Source organism: Mustela lutreola, chromosome 11 (genome assembly GCF_030435805.1).
Source record: "Mustela lutreola isolate mMusLut2 chromosome 11, mMusLut2.pri, whole genome shotgun sequence".
In the NCBI taxonomy this organism is placed as follows: domain Eukaryota; kingdom Metazoa; phylum Chordata; class Mammalia; order Carnivora; family Mustelidae; genus Mustela; species Mustela lutreola.
The window spans coordinates 25,193,955-25,214,226 of record NC_081300.1 but is presented as its reverse complement, the minus strand read 5'-3'; the positions used below and the strand labels follow the sequence as shown (position 1 = coordinate 25,214,226).

The 20,272-nt window shown below is 52.9% G+C and overlaps 1 protein-coding gene across 3 annotated transcripts in view; it reads left to right on the top strand.

The window, feature by feature from the left end:
• CTIF (cap binding complex dependent translation initiation factor) overlaps nt 1–20,272 on the top strand; it is a 207,072-nt gene that overhangs the window by 64,043 nt on the left and 122,757 nt on the right. For all 3 annotated transcript variants that reach the window (XM_059140773.1, XM_059140772.1, XM_059140771.1), the window contains one exon: nt 15,496–15,572. In XM_059140773.1, coding sequence (XP_058996756.1) covers nt 15,496–15,572 — 77 coding nt within the window. The remainder of the gene's footprint in view (nt 1–15,495; nt 15,573–20,272) is intronic.

The window sequence follows — 20,272 nt, the reverse complement described above, 5'->3', positions numbered from 1 at the left end:
TTTTACGCTCAGAATTTTTTTTTTAATTTTTTTATTTGACAGACAGAGATCACAAGTAGGCAGAGAAGCAGAGAGAGAGAGGAGGAAGCAGGCTTCATGCTGAACAGAGAGCCCGATATGGGGCTCAATCCCAGGACCCTGAGATCATGACCCGAGCTGAAGGCAGAGGCTTTAACCCACTGAGCCACCCAGGCGCCCCTGCGCTCGGAATTTTTAAAACCGCTTCTTTGTCATTTTTTAGTTACTTTTTAAAATAGAACATGAATATTAAACTTGGCAGCTTAGCTGTTAGTTTTAATGTGGAAGGAGAGAAAAGGAGGAAGCAAGGTACCCCTGCATAGATCAAATATGGCAACCCTGGAAATGTATACTTTTGACACTGCCAACTGTCCACAGTGCGAATCCAAGGGAAACCATGAGTGGGCTGACTAAGTCCTGGTCAGGATAAGGCATGGCTGTCACTCAGCCTGGAGGAGCCTCATTGCATTTCCCCCACGTGCTGCGGCGATGTCACCGTCCTCCTTATGGGCTGCAGAATGGGAAGACTGGGAACACCCCCCCCCCCCACCATCAGAACCTGATTGATGGTGGGAGGTTGGAAAGGCTACCCAGGGACGATGGAGTCAGGAGAGGAGCTATAGGAAGCAAAGACCGCAGATAGAAGGAGGTGGCAGGGATGGGCGCTGTGCTTGACCCTCGTGGGAGGGTGTCAGGAAGTAACCAGAGCCTGCGCTTCCAAGTCCTGTGTCCAGGCTGTCCTGTTCCCTTCCATTCCTTCTTGAGCCACCGCTGTGCCCCTGAAAGTAGGTCACATCGCTGTCTGCTACAGAGACATGGAGGGAGATAGACACCAACTAGGTCATCGTAGCTGCTGGGGCCTGGTGAGCCGGCTGAGACCAATGACTGCCCGATTGAAGACAACCCGGAAAGACTCTTTGATGTGGCAGGGAATCCTTAACGGCCACATCCACACCACAAAAGTTCAGCCCTGCTTTCTGGGAATGGAACAACTAATTGAATTTCTGAAATGGTACATTTCCTTTAGTCAGAGAGAGGTACAGCCTGTGTCCTTAAAGTATTCCCTTACAAAATTAACAAGTTGAAGGCGATTATTTCTTTTACCAAAGATATTTGCAATAGGACTACGGACTTCCGACTCCAGTTAAAGCAGAGTTGCGTGCAGGAAGTTCTTGCAAGCACGCAGCTTTGAAGGAAATCATCTTTATCTACTCATGTCCCATCTTTCTTCCTCATTGGAAATATTCGCCAGGATAAGAGCGTGTTCCTTCTAGTTTTCAGGTTGGACAGCACATGGGTCGGGACCCGTTATTTTCCCATGGTACTCATCACATGAATATTAAACTTGGCAGCTTAGCTGTTAGTTTTAATGTGGAAGGAGAGAAAAGGAGGAAGCAAGGTACCCCTGCATAGATCAAATATGGCAACCCTGGAAATGTATACTTTTGACATTGCCAACTATCCACAGTGCGAATCCAAGGGAAACCATGAGTGGGCTAACCTTTTACTTGGCTTGCTGTAAATCACGCTTATCATTTGTCCATTCATTTTCTCATTCTACCAACAAACGTCATGGAGTACCTGCTATGTGACCGTCACCGTGCAAAGTGCATTGTGATGGAAATGGAAACCAGGGGTCCGTTGCCCATGAGACGCAACCCCAGTGAATTCTGGGTTGGCCCGTGCTATGGTTGGTGCTGGGTCTCGGATCCACCGCTCTCTTGGGCACTGCGTAAGGTTCCATCCTGGGCCTGAGTTGATGTACCCACTCTACTGCGCATTGCTTTGGGTCTGCCATTTAATTGAATCCAACCTCCCTTTCCTCTCCTGTCGAGAATGGATAATAAGAGTACCTCCCTCTCTGATGTGAGGTTTAAATTAGTCGATACGTGTAAAACTCTTCACTCCATGCCGGCTCCGTGAGTGATAGAACCTCTTATTATCCTTATCACAGCTTACAATCCTTGCAGACATATTTAGTTCCTTCTTTGGTAAGGAGACCTTTTGAATACCTTCCAGGGAAACGGAATTGCTCACTCAGTGGAAGGGAGTGTATTTATGGGGCAGGACTGGAGGGGAAGGAAAGCCTTTGCAGGCTAGCTTCCCCCCATTGTTGGGCTAGCTTATCCGTACGGGACTCAGCTCAGGGATGCCCTAGCCTCACCTTGCCATCTTCTTTGTCATCTCTGGCTGCCCAAGGTGGCCTTGGAGGTGGCCTAGGAGGTAGCCTAGGAGTGCACAGGCAGTATTTCCCCATGGACAAGCTGCCTCGACCTCTTCCCCAGCTCTCAGTGTTCTTGGTCAAGTGGAAGAGTCTCACTGAGCATGGGCAACATGGGAGATACTCTTTGGGAGGTCAGACTTTGACAGGGAAGGCAGGACTCTGAGGAGTCTCCTAGCCTTTGCCTACTCTGTGGTCCCAGCCATGACCCGGAATTCAACCCCATTCCCCCACCCCCCAACCAGGTGCTTCACACCAAGCAAAGAGCACAGATCCAGGGCAGAGAGCAGGGGCCAAATGCTGTTCTGGCGTCAGTGACCGTAGCCCAGGAAGGGCCATTGCGTGGGACCTTCCTTATGGGTGCCTGACTCCCAGTCCCAGTTGGAGCCAGCCCACCTTCCAATGGGAGCCTTGTTTTGAATCCCTGTGGAGACCATGCCTACCTTCTTGGACCCTGAAGCTTATTCATCCCTTTGCCCAACAGGGTGAACTCTTGGTACCTCCTCCCTGGCTCTTGTTCCTTCTGTGACTTCTCCAGACCATGTTCATCTCCTGTTGGGTCCTGACCCCTCTCAGCCTGTCTGGCGTCAGCTCTGTAGACTGAGAATACTCTTGGACCCTCCTCTTTGCAGGCTGGTCTGGGCACAAGCACCTCCCATGCGGGTTGAGTAAACATGTATCCAAAGACTGGCCAGGTGTGTGCCCATGTGTCCTGTCTTTGGACTTCCAGAACCTCGTTTAATCCTCACAAGGGAAGGTTTGCTTAAGTTCTCCGTTTTAGAGCAGAGGAGACCACGGCCCAGAGAAGGGAAGGGAGCAGACCTACGGCCTGGCCCGACTGGCCTCTGGCCTTGCACTCAGGATGGACTTGGTAGAAGTGGGATGCTTGTTACAACCTAGGGGGCCTGTGGAGTCAAGTGGTGGGCACCAAACATCCACAGTGTCATTGTCACTGTGCAGGCCAGCGAACAGCCACCTTGGTTCTCAGAGGGCTTACAGTCTAACCGAAGACTGGGGGGATCCGGGTCTTCAGATCTCCTGCATTTAATGGGAGGAGAGTTGCAGTGATGGATGGAGGGCTGAGGGAGCCGTGGAGCGTCATAACTGCTTACGACCAGGAGACATTCCTCGGCTGAGAGCCATGATCTCTAGGCCCCGGGTCACCTGTGAATGCCACCGGCCCACAGAGGAAAGGGGGTGGCCCAACTCTGGTCCATCCAGAGCTGTCAGTCATCTTAACTTTTCATCCAACCAGTAATTATGGAGGACCACAGTATTTATCACCGCGGGGCATGCAGAAGTGAAGGAAACATGGCCCCTCAACTCCTGAAATTTCAAAACGTGCTTGGGGAGATAAGCTAAGAAGCAACAACCTAGCTTATTTAGATACCAGGATGGAGCACTAAGAAGTTTACCCAATGTGCCATGTCACCAAGTTGATCAATTCTCATGCGAACCAGGATTGGTTCTTTTATGGGCATTGATGCCAATGGCAAAGTCTGGACAGTATTGCAGGGGTGAACAGAAGTAGGGAAGATGTGGCAGACAGAGGGAAAAGCCTGGTTCCAGAATGTGTGGTGCAAGGGTAAGGCAGCAGCTACATGGGGGGGGGGGGGGGGGTGCGGGATGGACACCCCTTAAAGCTCTGGGAAACAGTCTACCTCCAACCCCAAGGCAGGAACCTGGGTTTCCTGGCCCCCCGGCCCAGGGCACCTTCTGTTGCATTACCATAAGCAGAAGCTTAAAGCCAGTCCTCAGGACCAGCAGTGTGGGGTACAGATGGGGAGGTGGGGGATAGTGATTAACACTTTTCCTCCAGGTAGGCTTCTGATCTGACACAGGAGCACAGGCAGTGAGAGCAGAAAGAATTGCTTCCTCCACGGAAGTGATTTGGTTGGAAAAGCTGTGGTTCTGCCAGGAGTCCTGGCCATGCCTTTAAATCCCGGCCCTCGAGTCAGCCACCCAGGCCCATAGCCCCGAAGCCAATCCCATGGGCCCAGCTTGTGCACACTGACCTTCCTGGTTATGCCAGGGGTGCTTGGAGCCTGGAGCTGGGTGGCTGTGCAGGCCAGCTCTCCACTCCTACTAAAGGGCCACACTCTGGTCAATGTCGCCTTCTCAAAAAAGAAAGGAGGGAGGGAGCGGGGATCTCATCCTTGTAAACCTCATGGATAAAGGGCACAGCAAGTGCATCAGCTTTCCCTTCTGTTTCTGCAGCGGGGCCATCCGGCAGATGGGCGCTGCCCTTCTGACACACCCCACCTCGGGAGGGCTACAGGGAGGGCCTGGCGCTTGGCTGGGGAGGCATTTTGCTATGTTCCAGGGAGGCGGCGTCAGTGTTTGGAGCTGCTGGCAGCGGAGGGCTGTGTGCTCGTACGCCAATGGGTCCTCACCAAGCTAACTGCATCGTATCAGTGACCCAAAGAGGGTAGCACAGGGCCCAGGATGGGGAGGGACGGTCAGTGAGCAAATGACCAAAAAAAAGACAAAAACCTGCATTTGCTTCCAAAATAAAACCAAGCAAAAACTGATGGTGGCTTGATTAAATACATGAGCAGGAAGGGAAAGGCTTGGATTACATGAGTACTTGCCTTTCACACCCCGGAGGGAGTGATCACTGCTGTGGTCCATGACCTAGGCCGACACAGGTAAGCCAGAGGTCTTCCCACGGCCCTTCGGCAAAAGGAGAAAAATGCTAAGTTCATAGTTTCCTTGGAGACTGAGGTCAGGTGAAAATGATCACATTTGTGCAGCATCATTCTTGAAAACCTCTTAAATGGCCTGTGAACTTGAGAACACTTGGTCCGGAGTATGTACCCTGGGTGATAATTGTGTACATATAAATGTATCCTGTGTGGTCTGCTACAAAGAGGGCATGAGCCCCATAGGGTATTTTCATTTTATTTCTAAGTACATGTGGGTGAACTTGAGCAAGGTAGGCAAGCACCTGCCTGGGACCCTGTGTAAAAGGCCGTCTGTAGGGTGGCGTCATACTTTGCACACAGCGGAGGCTGATCCGAGGAGAGGACCGCCTTCTATTTAAAGTCCTGTCCTTTGTGAAATGAGGGTTATGGTAGATGGAACGTCCTCAGGCAGAGAGAAACGTAACAACTCCCCATTTTTAAATTTAAATTTTACCGGTCTATAAAATTGAAAAGGCTGGGAACTACTAATCTAGGCCTACTACTTTATTTAAATCAAAGAAACTCTTAAGCTTTGTATGTTGAAGACTAAACAGAAGGAGAGTCAACTCTTCCATTTTTTTTCTCCCATAGTGAACATCAGTCTCAGTTTTGGCTCTGTCTCTGTCTGTCCACCTAGTCATTCTGGCTGGGCTCCAATGTCACTTTCTTAGACCTTTTCCTGTCCTCTGGTCGAAAAGCATTGTCCTCTTCTTCGTTTTGGTTGTTTCTTTTTGTTCCAGTTCACCGGTCTCTGTTTAAGTGATCTATTTCTTTTTAGCTCCATCTTGTTGGCTGTCCCCTTCCCCTTGTGGGATGGAAGCCCTGATCAGTCCACTGCTGGGTTCACGGGAGTGTCGCAGGAGTGAATGAAAGCCCAGTGGTTCCTGAGGGAGGGGCCACATTTTGGCCTCTCGCTCCCAGCACCAGTGCCTGTGCTACCCTTGGAGGTGCTCCACAGTCTGAGCATAGAAGCCAGTCTCTCCACGCCCTCTCCCTGCACCTGCTCCTCGTCTCATGTGGCTTGACCTCTTCAGTGGCCTGCGAGCTGCCCGCTGCCCTCTGGCCTGGCCAGGCTGACCTGACTCGGTGTTTCACTCACCACTTCTCTTGTGAGAGGTGGGCGTTGACTGTCTACATGGAGGAGGCTGAGGCTGCAGCAAGCTGCACTTCTGTCCCCTGAGAATGTTCTGGACACAGCCAGGGGGCTCAGGAAGCGGTTGGTGAGGGGACCCTGGTGCCCACATTCTAGGATGGCGTCCCTGGGGGTTTGAGCTGCTGCTTCCTGGCAGGTGCATGAGGGACATGGGTGGAAATACTGAGGAGGCCTCAGGGGTGGGGGGCTTCCCGGCATAAGGATTTGGAGTGCAGATGGTGACATATCACTAGCACAGACTGTGCCAAAGAAAAGAAGAGGTTGAGGGGCATCTCAGCATCACTGCTAGAGGTCATTTGGTCAGGAGATCCTGCCACACGGCCCGCAGGTGCCCTCATACTTACTGACCCCTGACTACTCCCAGTTTGTGTACTGAGCTGTACCAGAGATCATTCAGGAGAAGCAAGAGCAAACCATTAATTAACGCCTGCTTCCTGGCAACCTGCACCAAGGCCGCCATCTTTCTTAGTCTGCTTCCGGTAACTGAGGGTAGCCTCAGGCACCTCTTCCTCCGGGAGGTCCTTGTTCCATTCCATTTCTTGCACCTCTTCCAGCCTTTGGTCTGCCATGGCTCGAAGGCGGTAGCTTTTTCAGTTCATCAGGCCTCCCGGGACCCTCAGTAAATGTCCCTCATCAGGAGAGTGGAGAGCACATGTCTGTCCCAGTTGCATCCGCATGGCTGCTGCCATGTCAGTGAGCCCCGGGAATACCACTGTGCATCCAGGATGGCCCCTGGGCTCACTTGCACAATGGAAGGCTGACAATGGTCGTGGAAAATCCGGCCCCTCGGCAATGGGTTCCTTTACATTTTACGCCATAGAATGCAGAAAGAATGCTCTAACATTGTTCTGTTGTTTCTCAGAAAGAATGCTCTAACGTTGTTCTGTTGTTTCTCAGTTTCTGTTCATGTTCTCGCCCATTTTTTCTCTTCATTCAGAAATTGTCAAGCAAATGCCATTTGTATTTGCAATTGCCCAGTGGATTCTTCCTGACGTGGGTTCCAGTGGGAAGGGGCGGGGGTGGTCATGTTTGCTTCCCATGACTTCATGGATATAATGAGATCCCATGCCGGACTGCTTAGGACTTCTTTGGTTATGAGTGATAGAAACCCACCTCAAAATATTTGAAAGATAAAAAGGGGAAGTTTATTGGCTCACAAAATCAAAGGAAGTCATGACTAAAGAGGCAATTATTTTCATCTTCATTTTCCACCAGGAGGCACCCGGTGTGGCAACAGAGCCGGGATCCAGGTTGTGTGATGGGTGTGTGAGACATCAGTCAGGACTCCTTTGGTTTTTATGGTGAGAAACCCAACTTGAAGGAAAAGGGAGGGGTGGGTTCCCCATGAGGGCTCGCTTCCCCATGGCAGTGAGCTAGTCTCTGTGACTGCCCTACCATGCAGCACAGACCCCCAGATGATGATGAAGGTCATGGGCTCAGCCTGAAGACTGACACAGGCAAAATGTTCACGGGCAATTCTCGGGGGTCCCAGAGAACCTAAGTTCAGCTCTTCCTCTAGAAGAATGTCCAGTTCTCTTGGAGCCAGCAACAATAGGCAAGCAACAGCACTTTTTCAGAGTGAGTGGAGTCTAGGGTCTGCATTCCAGGGTGTGAGTGGAATTGTAAGCAGGGGGCAATGCTGGTGGTTCAGCCTCTTGGTCTCATCCCTGTCTACGTTTATCTGTGTTTTTTACATGGGGGCTCCACCTAAGGTCTTGTTTTTTTTTTTTTATTCTTTTATTTTTTTTAAAAGTCTCTACTGCTTGAAAAAATAAATTAAAAGAAAAGAAAACCACAAATTTGAACACAGGGAAGCTTGTCTGCCCCTCACCTTTCTTTCTAGAACAGTGCAGCCTAGAGATTCCAGGAATTTTAGAAACATTACCTGTTTATTTCACTGGACGTGACCCACACATCCTGCCCACGTGCCCACAGTGAGACCTTGGTAGGATAACTTCTTAGAAGCTTTGAAAAAACATGACTCCCCGCAGGAGGAAGCCTCTGCTATTGAGACAAGCTCATTGTCAGGGAGCTGTACATGGCATTTTTATGGCCCATTAAGTTGCCAAGTGCTGTGGCTGCTTTGTACTGTTCACTCTTGGGATATCTCCCCAAGTTGGGCTGGAGATGGGGGAGCCTGAGGAGGCCTGAGCCAGCTTGGCCAGAGGTTCTGTCCTGCCTCTTCAGGGCTCCAGCTCCCTTGGCTTGCCCAGTGGGCACAGCAGAACCAATATCCTGTCTTTCTTCTGCCAGACTACTGATAAGGCCCTCTACCTGAATCTTCTGGTATCTTCTGGAGAGAAGGAACCTTTAGTTCCCATGTACTTCTTGCGAGCGACAGGAGCCTAGTAGGGCCGATCAACATGCATGCTCAGGAAGGAGAGGAGAGGGTTCGAGGTCTCCAAGAGGTCCAGGTGGAAAGTTGACATCCAGGTGTGTCACTGGACAGAGAAGAGTGGGAACACACGCCTACCTCGTCAGAAAAGTGGTGAAGACGCCTCGCCACGTGAACCCCCCCAACTCCCCTGCTTCCCAATAAAGGCCACACAGTGCTGTTCGTCCAGATCTTCTGCAATCTGGGGGATGCTTTACACACTAGGAGGAAGACTCTTGTATTGGTATAATCCTCTCCCTCTGCAAAGCGCTAAAGTGTGAGCAGAAGATAACAGACATGTGAGACCGTTTGGCTTGGATGATTTCTATCAGGCTCAGGTCTGTGATTAGTAGACACAGGTCAAAGGTCACAGGAAAATCTCCCTGAGCGGAAAGTGGGCACGGGGTTCCACGAAGTGTGTATGTCTTTCCAGCTTCCCTGCCTTTCCCATGTTGCTGGTCCCTGCAGGTGTTCCCGATGGTGGGGCTGGGCCAGAAGGTGGGGGAACCCTGCCTACTTTGGGGATTTGGGTCTCCTCAGACAAATCAAAAGCACTGGGAAGTAGGGGACTGGGCAGGGTCTCAGGCTGTTGGTTGGATGAGGGACCAGAAGACCCCAACACAGAGCCTGGTCCTCCACCCCTAGAGCTGCATGACCCTATGCGTTATGGCCCCAAAGGCCTGGAGTGGACAGGTGTGGGGTTAGTAGCACTTGCCCACTAGGGAGTATCTGATGGCCTTAGGACCACCCATATCAGACAGGGCCCTGGAGAACCGCATGAAAGGAGCAAGCTGCACCTGTGGAGGGAGCACATGGGGAGACCCTGAGGCCAGCCTCGTGCTGTGAGCCTGCAGCTGGGACCATGCTGTAGGATCTGGTTGGGAGAGCCAGGAGCGTCCTCATGTTCTAGGTCCACCATCACAAAGTACCACCAACCGGGGGACTCAAAGAACAGACATTGACTGTCCCCCAGTTCTGGATCTAGAAGTCTGGGATGGAGGGGTCTATAGGGCCAGTGTTTTTTCTGAAGACTCTGGAGAAGAATCCTTTCTTGCCGCTAGCTTCTGGTGGCTGCCAGAATTCTTTGTGTCCTTTGGTTCAAGCTTGTGTTGGTCCAACACTGCTGGTGTCTTCTCATCGCCTTCTCCCTCTGTGTCTCCAGTTTCTCTGTAGCTAAATTTCTTTCTTCTTCTAAGGACAGCAGGCATTGGGTTTAGGGCCCGCTCTCCTCCAGTACGAACCCATCTCTACTGGATCCTATGTGCAAAGACCCTATTTCCAAACGAGGTCATGTTCACAGCTCTGCAGGGTAGGACTCCAACTAATCTTATTGAGGCACAGAACTGTACCTGTTCCAGGAGGAGAAGAGGACGACAGAGATGGCCCCAAACTGGACACTGGTCAGGAGCACCAGTGCTGGCCCTCAGAATGCTCTGGTCCTTCCCTGTCTGCCCACAGCACCAAGCAAATCTCCACACACTCCCGTGACACTCGTGTCATTGGCCAGCAGTTGGAGGCAGTAACACACCTTCTCATGAGCATCTCTCAAACTCCTTAGGACTCAGCCCAGGTTCCAGCTCCGTGGCGAGGGCTTCTCTGACCCTTCTCCTAAGGAGGGTCCTCATTTCTTCTTTGGCTGCCCAAGGCGTCTCTGTTCAGTGTCTCCATGGCCCATGGCATCCATCAGCTTACTCCTTTGTGTTCCCTGACCTCCAGGGCTGGAGCTGGGTCTGTTCGTTCTGGTTTTCTCCCTCTGAGGCACCTGGCACAGGGGAGGCCTTTAACGCTGGCTGCGTGAGAAAGGACCATGGATGGATGTACGGGTGGGTGGGTAGACGGACGGAGGCGGAGTAACAGGAGTCTCCCCTGACCATCCCCACCCCCACTGGTGCATCCCCTTGCCAGCCTGCTCTGCTCAGTAGCGTTTTCGTCAATTATCACAGCATCTGCTTATCTGACCATTGTCTCTCTGCTTTCACTAGAATGTGTGCTCTGTACAAACAAGCATTTTGCCTATTTCTGTTTTACTACTGTATGCGCAGTGCCTAACATGGCCATTTTTATAGGTCAAGGTGAATGGAAGAGCGGGTGGGTTTTGGGGGGGTTGGAAGTGGGGAGCCTAGCGGGAGCGTGTCACTGTGATCACAGAGTCAGTGGGTTGCAGAGCCGCCCGAGCAGAGCCATCTCTGTGCAGGCTCCTTGCTCGGTGAGCTCGTTGGCCCTCGCTCACGACACTCTTCCCCCAGGGACAAGGCCCTTGCACTCCCAGCCTGGGGCCTACAGCTCTGCTGGGCTTGCCTTTACTGTGCAGAAATACTGCCCCGGGTTGTGAGGACCCGCCTCAGCCTGCCCTGGGATGGGCGGACTTCACATAACGTGTTTCTGCAACTGGAGCCATCAGGGACTGGCCCGCAGAGCTGCGTCTTAATGTTGCTGACCTCCGAGTCGGGTGTGTGTGTGTGTGTTGCACGTGTATTCAGCCAGTGCAGCATGCAGAAGGAGTATTACCTTCCCTCTGTCCCTGGAGAGGCTTGGTTTATATAACCTACTTGTCTCCCAGGCCCATTTAGTGAGCAAAAGTGGTCAGAGGTTGAGGGTAGACTGCAGCCAGGTCTCAGAGGGCTGGGAAGAAGGGTTCTGAGCGGAGAAGTGGAAGAAGACCAGGCATCGCCGGGGGTGGTCACCGGGGGTGGTCCAGCATAGCGCTCTGTGACGGAAGACTGCGGAGACCCGCCAGGCAGCTGGTAAACCAGAAGGCCGGTGCTCTCATTTATGGAGGTGTGGGCGCCCTCCCACCTGGACTGACATTACCTGGACTGACATCCATAGGGACCTCTTTCAAAGCATGGAGTGGAAGAAATTGTTAAGCAAAGAATTACAGCAAAGGCCACTCTCTGCTCTTAGAGGGTAATTCCAACAAGCCTGATAAATTTCTCATTCTCCACTTGAGGGATAGATTCTAAAAAGCAGGGAGGGATCTCTGGTGTAAAGCCAAAGCCCCATCTCCCCTGGCCAGGCCTGGAGATACCAGTGCACACTCCTTTCTGGATTCTCATTAGTCGCACTGGTCATTGGGTGCCTCTTGCCTAGGATGTGCCGACCGTTGCCACCCTGGCTTATGTAAAATGTTTTAGGGCTGCTGCTTCCTGGAGAGTGATTGAGTGAGAAAGGAACACATTCCTTTGAGGCTGGATCTTCTTTCTTCTTTCTTTTAACACTTGGGGTTCCCTCTACCCAGAATATACTGCCCCCCGATTTTCTTCCCACCTTTTTAAATTGAGACATGATTCACGTTACCCTGAAACTCACCCTTTTGAGGCATATGGTTAGTTGTTTTTTAGTATATTCACAAGGTCGTGCAACCATCTAATTCCAGAATATTTCCCTCACCCAAAAAAGAAACCCAGTACTCATTAGCAGTCACCACCCCCTTCCTCCCTCTCCCCAGCCCCCGCCCACCACTCATCTGCTTTCAGTCTGCAGATGTGCCTATTCTGGACATTTCGTAAAGATGAGATTGTACAGTGCGTAGTCTTCGGTAGCTAGCTTCTTTGCCGGAGCGCAATGATTCTAAGGTTCACCCACATCACCACATGTATCAGAACTTCCTTCTTTTTAGGGATACCTGGTGGCTCTGCTGGTTAAGCGGCAAACTCTTGGTTTCAGCTCAGGTTGTGATCTCAGGGTCATGGGATCGAGCCCCACATTGAGCTCTAGCTCAACAGGTCTCTGCTTAAGGATTCTCTCTCTCCATTTCCCACCAGTCTCTCTCAATCTCTCTCTCTCTCTCCCTCTCTCTCTCAAATAAATAAATAAATCTTAAAAAAAAGAAAAGAAAAGAATTTCTTCCATAGCTGTATAATATTCCATTGTATGGACATACCACATTTTCTTATCCAGTTGTCGGTTAGCAGACCCTCGGGGTGTTTCCAGTCACAGCTGTTGTGAGTGAATGATGTTGAGGTGAACATTCGTGTGCAGAGTAAAGAACTTCTGCCAATGCAGATCAGCAGGCAGCTAGCCTGATGGCAGGGGTGTGACTGAGCACAGATTTCCTCTTTCTTCATCGGCTGGCCTCGTCTTTGCCCCTGTTGACACCAAGTCACCCTCGTCTTAGAAGGAGCGCAGGCAGTATCCTGAGTTGCCTGTGTCCCTTGGTGTCGACCACCTGCCTGAGAAGCAGAGTGGATGATTGCAGAAGGCCCTCCAGGGAAGCCAGTGTGAATTGTGTGCCTGTCTCCTGCAGGAGCCCCTGAAAGTCGAATGCAAGGCACTTACTCATTCATTCACCCAGTCCAAGTGGTCTTGAGGGTCCTCCAGCACCCGGGCCTGGATTGCTCCTAGGGAGGGAGGGCCTCAGAAGTGTAAGACTTTGTCCTTTGTCACTTCTTTAACGGATTTCTGGCCTCGCCGTGAGGTCTGCCAGCCTCGGGCCAAAGAAGGCACAGGCCGAACTTCTGCCTTCCTTTCCCAACTCCGCAGCTGGGTCACCAGCCCTCTGCTCATCCCTCATCCCTTCCCTAACCTGAGCTCCCCCATCGCCGGGCAAACCACCTCAGTCTCTGTGCCAGGACTGGGGGCTCCACGAGGAGAGGGACCAGTGCAGCCTGGCCGGTTTGGGCCCACCCGGCCCTGAGCTGAGTGTCAGGACGATGGGGAAGATGATGAAGGTGAGGGAGATGGAGAAACCCCCGGAGAGACCTACAGACGCTTGCTCCATACCAGGCCTTAGACTACGTTCTTTTCAACCCTCATCAGCTCAGCTAACCCTCACCGGGACCCGAGGAGGCTGATGCTCTTATGACAGATGTGCAAACCAAGAGCTGTCGAGGGGAGATTAGCTATCGAGGTCACACGATCATCGAAAGGGAGAGCCGAGAGCTGGCTGCTCCCCGTACAGCTGCAGAGCCCATGCTTAGACTACTGTGACCTCGTCTACGTGTGCACACATATATATTGATTTGGGGGGGGAGATAGATGGATGGACACTTCATTAGAAGCCCTGAGTGGCCAGCAGGTCCCCTGGGCCACACTGAGTTCGGGGAGAGCTAGGACTGCAACTGCATTGGAGTCCCGAGGGCGGCTGCCTCCTGCTACGGTGCATGGAAAATGAGGACAGGGTGCAGGGCAGAGCCCCGGACTCTGAAGCCCCAACAAGGGCGGCCGCACGTCCCGGGCTCGTGGAAGACCCAGGGCTGCGGACAGCTCCTTCTGCCCGGCCCCGAGGTGAGGTCCCAGTCCAGGCCACCAGCTTGAAAGGGAGCCTCAGCTTCCTTCCATTGTCTGCGTGGGGCACACCCAGTGTGTTCCTGCGGTGACCCGAGGCCCGGAGGGAGGGAAGGGGCCAGCCCAGAGCTGGGTCAGGATGGGAGAGGGGAAATGAGAGGGGAAGACGTGGTGCTTTTCCTTGTTTGTGTTTTGTATTAAAGAAAAGCAAATAATATCCTTTGAGAAAGCCATTAAACAAAGCACATCCTAAGGCTGCAGAGGCCCATTGTGGCTGTCTGGAACCCGGAGTTCATTCATGACTTTTCGGCCAGATTATTGGAGGCGAGGGACAGGGTAGGAGGCAGGGGGTGTTATGACAATGAATGTTGAGATGTGCATCCCCTCCCTGGACTCCGTAGGAGGTTAGGCCGTGATGCATCCATAATGCTAGAGTCCCCTGTCCTCCTGAGCCTGTTGCCTGTTGTCTTCCTCCTGCCCCACCCTGGGAAGCTCCTTGAGACTGGCCAGAGCTGTCAATATCCAGCCCACCTCGGTTGGTGGCTACACCCTGAGAAGGCAGCCTGATGGGACCCTCCATGGTGGAACCTACAACTAGAGGGCTGGTACCATAGAGGATCTGGGCCTCAGTCTACCCATCTATAAAGTGCAGATGGTTGGGCTAAAGGAACGCTCACTGACCACTCTGCAGCACACTGGGCCCTGTCACTCCCTCTTACCCTGTACGTGTGAAGGGCCTTGTGGGCCACATGGGGGGTGACACTCCGGGTGTAGTGTGCATCAGACCTGTACACGGGTATCCCAGACCCAAGTCAGACTACCCCCTCCCCCCAGCCCTCCAGGCCCAGGTCCCCTCCACCACCCCCTGCCCACCCCCACCCTTACAGGTTGCCCATAATATGCCAGTGCTCGCACCCATGTCCCACCGTGACACACTTTCCTGCTGGGGGGAGGGCGATGGTTAAGAACAGAGCTGACCATCAGCCCAGCTTCTGCAGATCATTCTGCCTGGGGCCTGGCATTGACAGAATCAGCCCCCTGTTATAAGCAGAGGGTCCATCTCTAACCTTGACATAGGTGTGTAGTTATTGTACCAATGGCAACGTACAAAAGATTTTACCCAGTTTAAAATTTAAAAAAGCATTGAAGCATTATCTTGGGATTTTACCCAGTTTAAAGTTTAAAAAAGCATTGAAGTATTTTGCATTTCTCCTAAACACTCCCCAGGAGTATGAGGAATAAGGGTCTTGAGGCGGAATTGGACAGGCCATCCTGGACCAGGGTGAGGCAGCCGGTGTTCTAGCACACTGCATCTCCATGACACTCGGGGTTTGCAAGGCACTGCATCTCCTTGATCCCCTCGACAGCCCAGAGAAGATCCTGACATCCCCAGTGTGTCAGGAAGCATAGAGATGTCATGAGCGTTCAAAGAGTAACTTGTCCTTGGTCATGCAGCCATGAATCCGGGACCTGGCCCCAACTCCGTCACTAATTCTCCACGAAACTTTGAGCAGGTTCATTCATCCCTCTGGCCCTGAGCGTTGTCATCTGGAATTTGCGTGACTGGATATAACACATTCTGAGGTCCCCTTTGTGTCCCTACTGTTCTTCAGTCCTGTAATTCCAGCATCGTTGCCTGGTGGGAAATTGACTAACACAGTTTCCATTTCTCAGTCTGGATTTGGCGGTCAGAGTCTAGTCTTTCCAAACTCCCGATTTCCTTTTGGTCATAGACGTTATCATCAATAGTTATGTTTAAGAAGGTCTTTGCTCTCTTTCACAAGTTACTCACGATCCCCCTTCCTCCCACACCACACAGGGCTACCACCCGATGCCCCACGAAGTGGAGATCGCCCACACGAAGAAGTTGTTCCGACGGAGGAGAAATGACCGGAGGTAGGAGAGACTCTGTCAAGAGCTTTGGGTTTTCTGTCCTTGGCCGGCCGTCTCTAGTTCCATTAGTTCTGACCTGGGTTTTGCTTTTCCTGGGGACCCACTGATACCCATGAGATGAAGTGATGGGGTCAGGTACCAGTTGGGAAGTGGGAGCCCCACTTCTCGGGGCTGGCCCAGGAAACAGATCCCTCCAGGAGGCCAGGGACAGGGTGCTGGTTCCACAGCTCAGGAAGAGAAAGGCTCTTTCCATTTGCAGCAAGGACAGCAGTCCTCAAGGGACTAGGTACCAGCTGACATGTGTTTTGAGACATGGCCTCCAGGAGGCTCTGAAGCTCACGATTCCAAGGGCATCTGTGTCTCCTGCTCTTCCCTAGTCACTGCAAGTTGTCACTGGCTGTGCTCGGCTCTGTGGTGACAGGCGACCCGCAGATCCGCAGCCACGCGTGCACCTGCTCTCCAGTGCCTGGAGGAGCAGAACCCAGGGTCTCCCCATAGTTCGGCGTGCTGGGTGATAGCAAGGGGCCAGAAAAAAAGTGCCCCGAGGCAGCTGGGGCTCGGAGTCCCAGGAAGACCTGCCTTTGTTCCTGGGGAGACTTTTGCGTGGAAAAATCTTCGTGGTAGATTTCAAGTGGAAAACTCCAAGTACAGAGCGATGTTTGTAGTCTGTGGACGTTTGTAGTAAAGCAGGGTTAGAGTATGTTTTCTGTGTGGATATGCATCAGTTATTTCTGGTTGGAAACATTAGAAAAAAGGAAGGAAGGGAAAGAGGCAGGAAAGAAGGAAAGAGAAAAAAGGCTTCTGCCCAGGGAATTAAAATGAGGCGTGTGCCTCTATAGGGAATCACTTCTTGGATCAAAGGGATGGCCTGTGGTTTTACCTTTAACGAACAGAATATTCTTAGAGAACCAAGGGAACAGTCTAGGTGACATCCCTTCCTTGCAAAGTGGAGGTGCCTGTTCTCCTCCTGCCCCCTTGAAATGAGGGCCATGGCTGACTAGGGTCCCTGGGCCTCCCCTCCACACAGGGGCCCTGAACAAGGCACGTTGGGTGCTGGCCACAGCTCAGGCCACCTGGACGACAGGTCCCCAGGACTCCTCGTCATCAGCTGGTGGACTTAGCAGGTCAGAGGCCCTCCCAGGAGACAGGAACCACACCACTAACTAGGAGGAAGGCCATCCTGGCTTAGGAACCAGAAACACTAGGCTTGTTATGAAGCAGCAGGGAAAGGGGAAACTGAGCCAGGAGCGTTGGACCAAGCCATGACCAGAATCATTGACCAGAATGATTACTGTGTGGACCGCCTCAGTGCTGTGCTGCTTTGCCAAGATAATGCCTCATTTCTGGGCTCCTAGAGGAGGGAAGAAGAAGGGAGCACATCTCTAAAAGGGGAATGGGGCTCTCGGGCGACTGGGGAAGAGGGAGAGTAGAGGCTGGGTGTCCCTCCTCCCCTGTCCCCCAGCCCGGTCCCGAGTCTGTGTCTGGAGGTGCGGGGAGTCCCCGAGCTTTGAATGTACAGTCACCCCCTGACCCAGAAGCAGCGGCAGGCTGCTGCTCTCCTTCCAGGCCAGCCACACCTTGGCTCGTGGACCTGGCCGCCTGTCTAAGCGGGACCCCCCCCCCCCCCCCCCCCGTACAGCGGTGGGCCTCCGGAAAGCAGCCGCTGCCCCAGGAATATAGGAAGAGGGGTGTGACAGGCACGCACGGGGAAGCTGACCTTCCGCCGGGCCACGCTCGTGTGAACGAATGCCCGGTTAGGTCAGCGCACCTCGCAGAGGATGTGGACCCGGGACGGGGTCCAAAGCGAGGCAATAAAGATGATTAAAGGGATGGAAAGTATGTCCCGGGAGGAGAGGCTAACGGGACGGGGCCGGGGAAGAGGAGTCTGCAGGGAAAGCACGGTCACACCAATAAATTCGTGAAAGATTTCCACGGAGGCTAAGAGCAGCTGCGTCACATTCAGAGGGACCCAAACCAGGGGCAGCCAGCCGGTAATGGAAGAAGTCGGTGTTCAGCTAGACCCAAGATGGGCTCGGGGAAGAAACGGCTTGGTCGCTGAAGCTGGCCTGTGTGGTGCCTTGTAGCCTGGAGCAGGAAGTCTGCTTCCTCTCCCCGCTCCGGTGGGAGGCCAGGCTGGGCGTGCCCTTGTTGCTTTTCGTTCCAATTGTTGAAGTCAGAGACGCATACCCTGGAATTAGACCCTGGATGTGAATTCGGCCTCCCCCATTCACTAACTCTGTGACCTGGGCAACTTGCTGCATGCCCCTATTTCCCCTTCTGTAAAGTGGGTCTATGAAGTGGGAGGCTTGAACGATCAAATCCTTCTAAGGCCCCTAGAAATGGGCTTAGTGCCGGCCCGTTCTTGAGTCCAAGGTACACAGAAAGCTCCAAAAGGTGAGGGGTGAGGAGATGGCTGCAGAGGGGCTGGGCTGTCCCCTGTGATCTCACTTAGGAGCCCAGGGAGCTTTGCCCTGCATTCCCTCCAGGGTCAACCACCCAGGCAGACAAGGCAGGAGGGCCCCTCTGCTCCCACACTCCAGGGGCTGCTCCCAGGGGCTCTGTGATTAAAGTTGAACTGTGAATGTCTTCTCCTTGTTTTGCAGAAAAAGTTTAAGCTCCTCAACAGTTCCTAGGTTGTTGTCCTGGAAAATGTTCTGAAAACTTTTTGAACAGCTAGTAACCACTTCTTTCTTTTGGGAAATGACTCAAAGATATTTGCTGTTTTCAGGCAAAACGATGCATTTCGTGATAGCAAAGTACTGAGTATTTCAAGTACTCCTCAGAGAGCAGCGGCCTTGGGTGCTCTGTCCCCGGAGCCCTGCCGGCTGGAGGGGGCCCTACAGAGGTTCCCCTCCTGCCCTAATCTACCCACCCAGCAGGTGCAGACAGAGGAGGGGGCTCCCAGAGGGCAAAGTCATGGCCATGCTGCTGACCCACTGCCTGTGTTGAGTGAGTGCTCCCCTGCTGGGCTGAGACATTCTCTCCACCCCTCCCCACCCCGCTCCATTTTGCAGAGTGAGCAAACTGATGCAACGAACAGCCAGCAGTGCCTGTGTTCCCTGGGAAGCTGACTCTGGGTTGGAGAGGAGCGGGCAGGGCCCTTACTGAGGCACATCCTTTGGAACAATAGCTGTAGAGGGGAAGGGAAAGGAGCAGGGTAGGGCAGAAGGAGAAGCTGGGCTGCAGGGCAGTCTGGCTGGGGAGTTCTGACCCTTCAGGGAGGTGACTTCAGAGCTGTCCCACGATGGAGTGAAGGAGCAGGTCTTTATGTCCTCACTGCCACAACCTTATGCCGGCAACTGTCATCGCCCAAGGCAGTTTCCATAGGGGCTGAGAGCTGGGGGGGTGTCTGCCCCAGCACGTGCAGCCGCTGGTGGGGGGAGAAGTACACAGTTCCTGAAAGGGAGACTAGGTGGTCCCTTACAACGAACACCCCAGTGGGAGCAGTACTTAACTCTCCTCCTGGGACTGATAGAGTGGTGCTCCGTACTACATTCTGGGCTCTGGAGCAGAGCAGGGAAGTGCCAGGCTTGGTCCCTGCTCTCCGGGGCCAGAGGTGTAGCTTGCACAACCTCTCTGGCTCCTGAAGCCACCAGAACGTGGTGTGTGACTGTGCAGCATCTGAGCGTTCAGAGAAAGGAGCCAGCAGGGGATGGCTGAGGAAGGCTTCCTGGAGGAGGTGGGCTTTGTACTAACCGTGAAAGAGGATTTGGAAGGGGGTTGGGAGGAGCGTGAAAGTTGCCACAGCTGGACAGGTGCGGGAACCAGGGATTCCTACCACCCCCTAGAAGTCACCCCCCAAATCTCCCTAGGCACAGCCCTAGGTGCTGCTGCCACCACCCCAGCTGAACTAAGTGGAAGGGAAAAGCCAGAGTTCCCGATTCCTGATGGGCCCCAGCCCAGGGTGATACAAGCCCCTGTCAACCCTCCGGAGCCCAGCCTCTTAACAGAGCGGGGCCTCGAACATAGGCACGTTCCCTCCCACGCTGCCCTCACAGCTGGGGACACAGGAGAGCCGTTCTCCAGATTAATCTCTTTCATTAAGTGAGGTCTCAGAACGGTTCATTGGCTGCATGTGCAAAGGAGATTTGGAAGGAAGAAGGAAAGAATGCTGTGGTCATCCAGCTATGTGTCAGATGGTCCTGCTGGGTGAGGAGCAGGAGAGCGAGCTGTCCCCACACTTCTGCACGCCGCCCCTCCCTGGGTCCCCAGGTGGTGCGATCGGACCACATCCTGGACACTGTAGGGTGATTGGAGCCTCTGGCCACTCTTGCTGCCTCTGTCCTATGAATGACCATAACCGTGGCTCGGTGCCCTCTAATTGTGGAACCAATTAAGAATGTCATCCCTCCTTCCCTTCCTCTGCCAGCAGGTGCCCAAACCCTCCCTGGGTGCCAGGCTCTTTCCCTAGGGGCAGAGTGTCAGCCATCAGGTTTGATTTTGCAAGCTCTCTGTGACATCATCTGGGTCACTGATAAAAATGAACATGACATCTGGAATTAGGGGTGATGGATTTGCAACTTGGTAAATAAACTAAAAATCCTGAATTATGTCATTTAAGAGGGTAGATTTTGTTGTATGATTTACATATCAATAAAAATTTTTTAATGGATAAGTCCAGTCCCCAGACAGAGTGATGCGACAAACCCCTGGAAACATTCCTTGAATCTTGATGTCTGCAGGGTTCCCTAAATGTGTCAGGC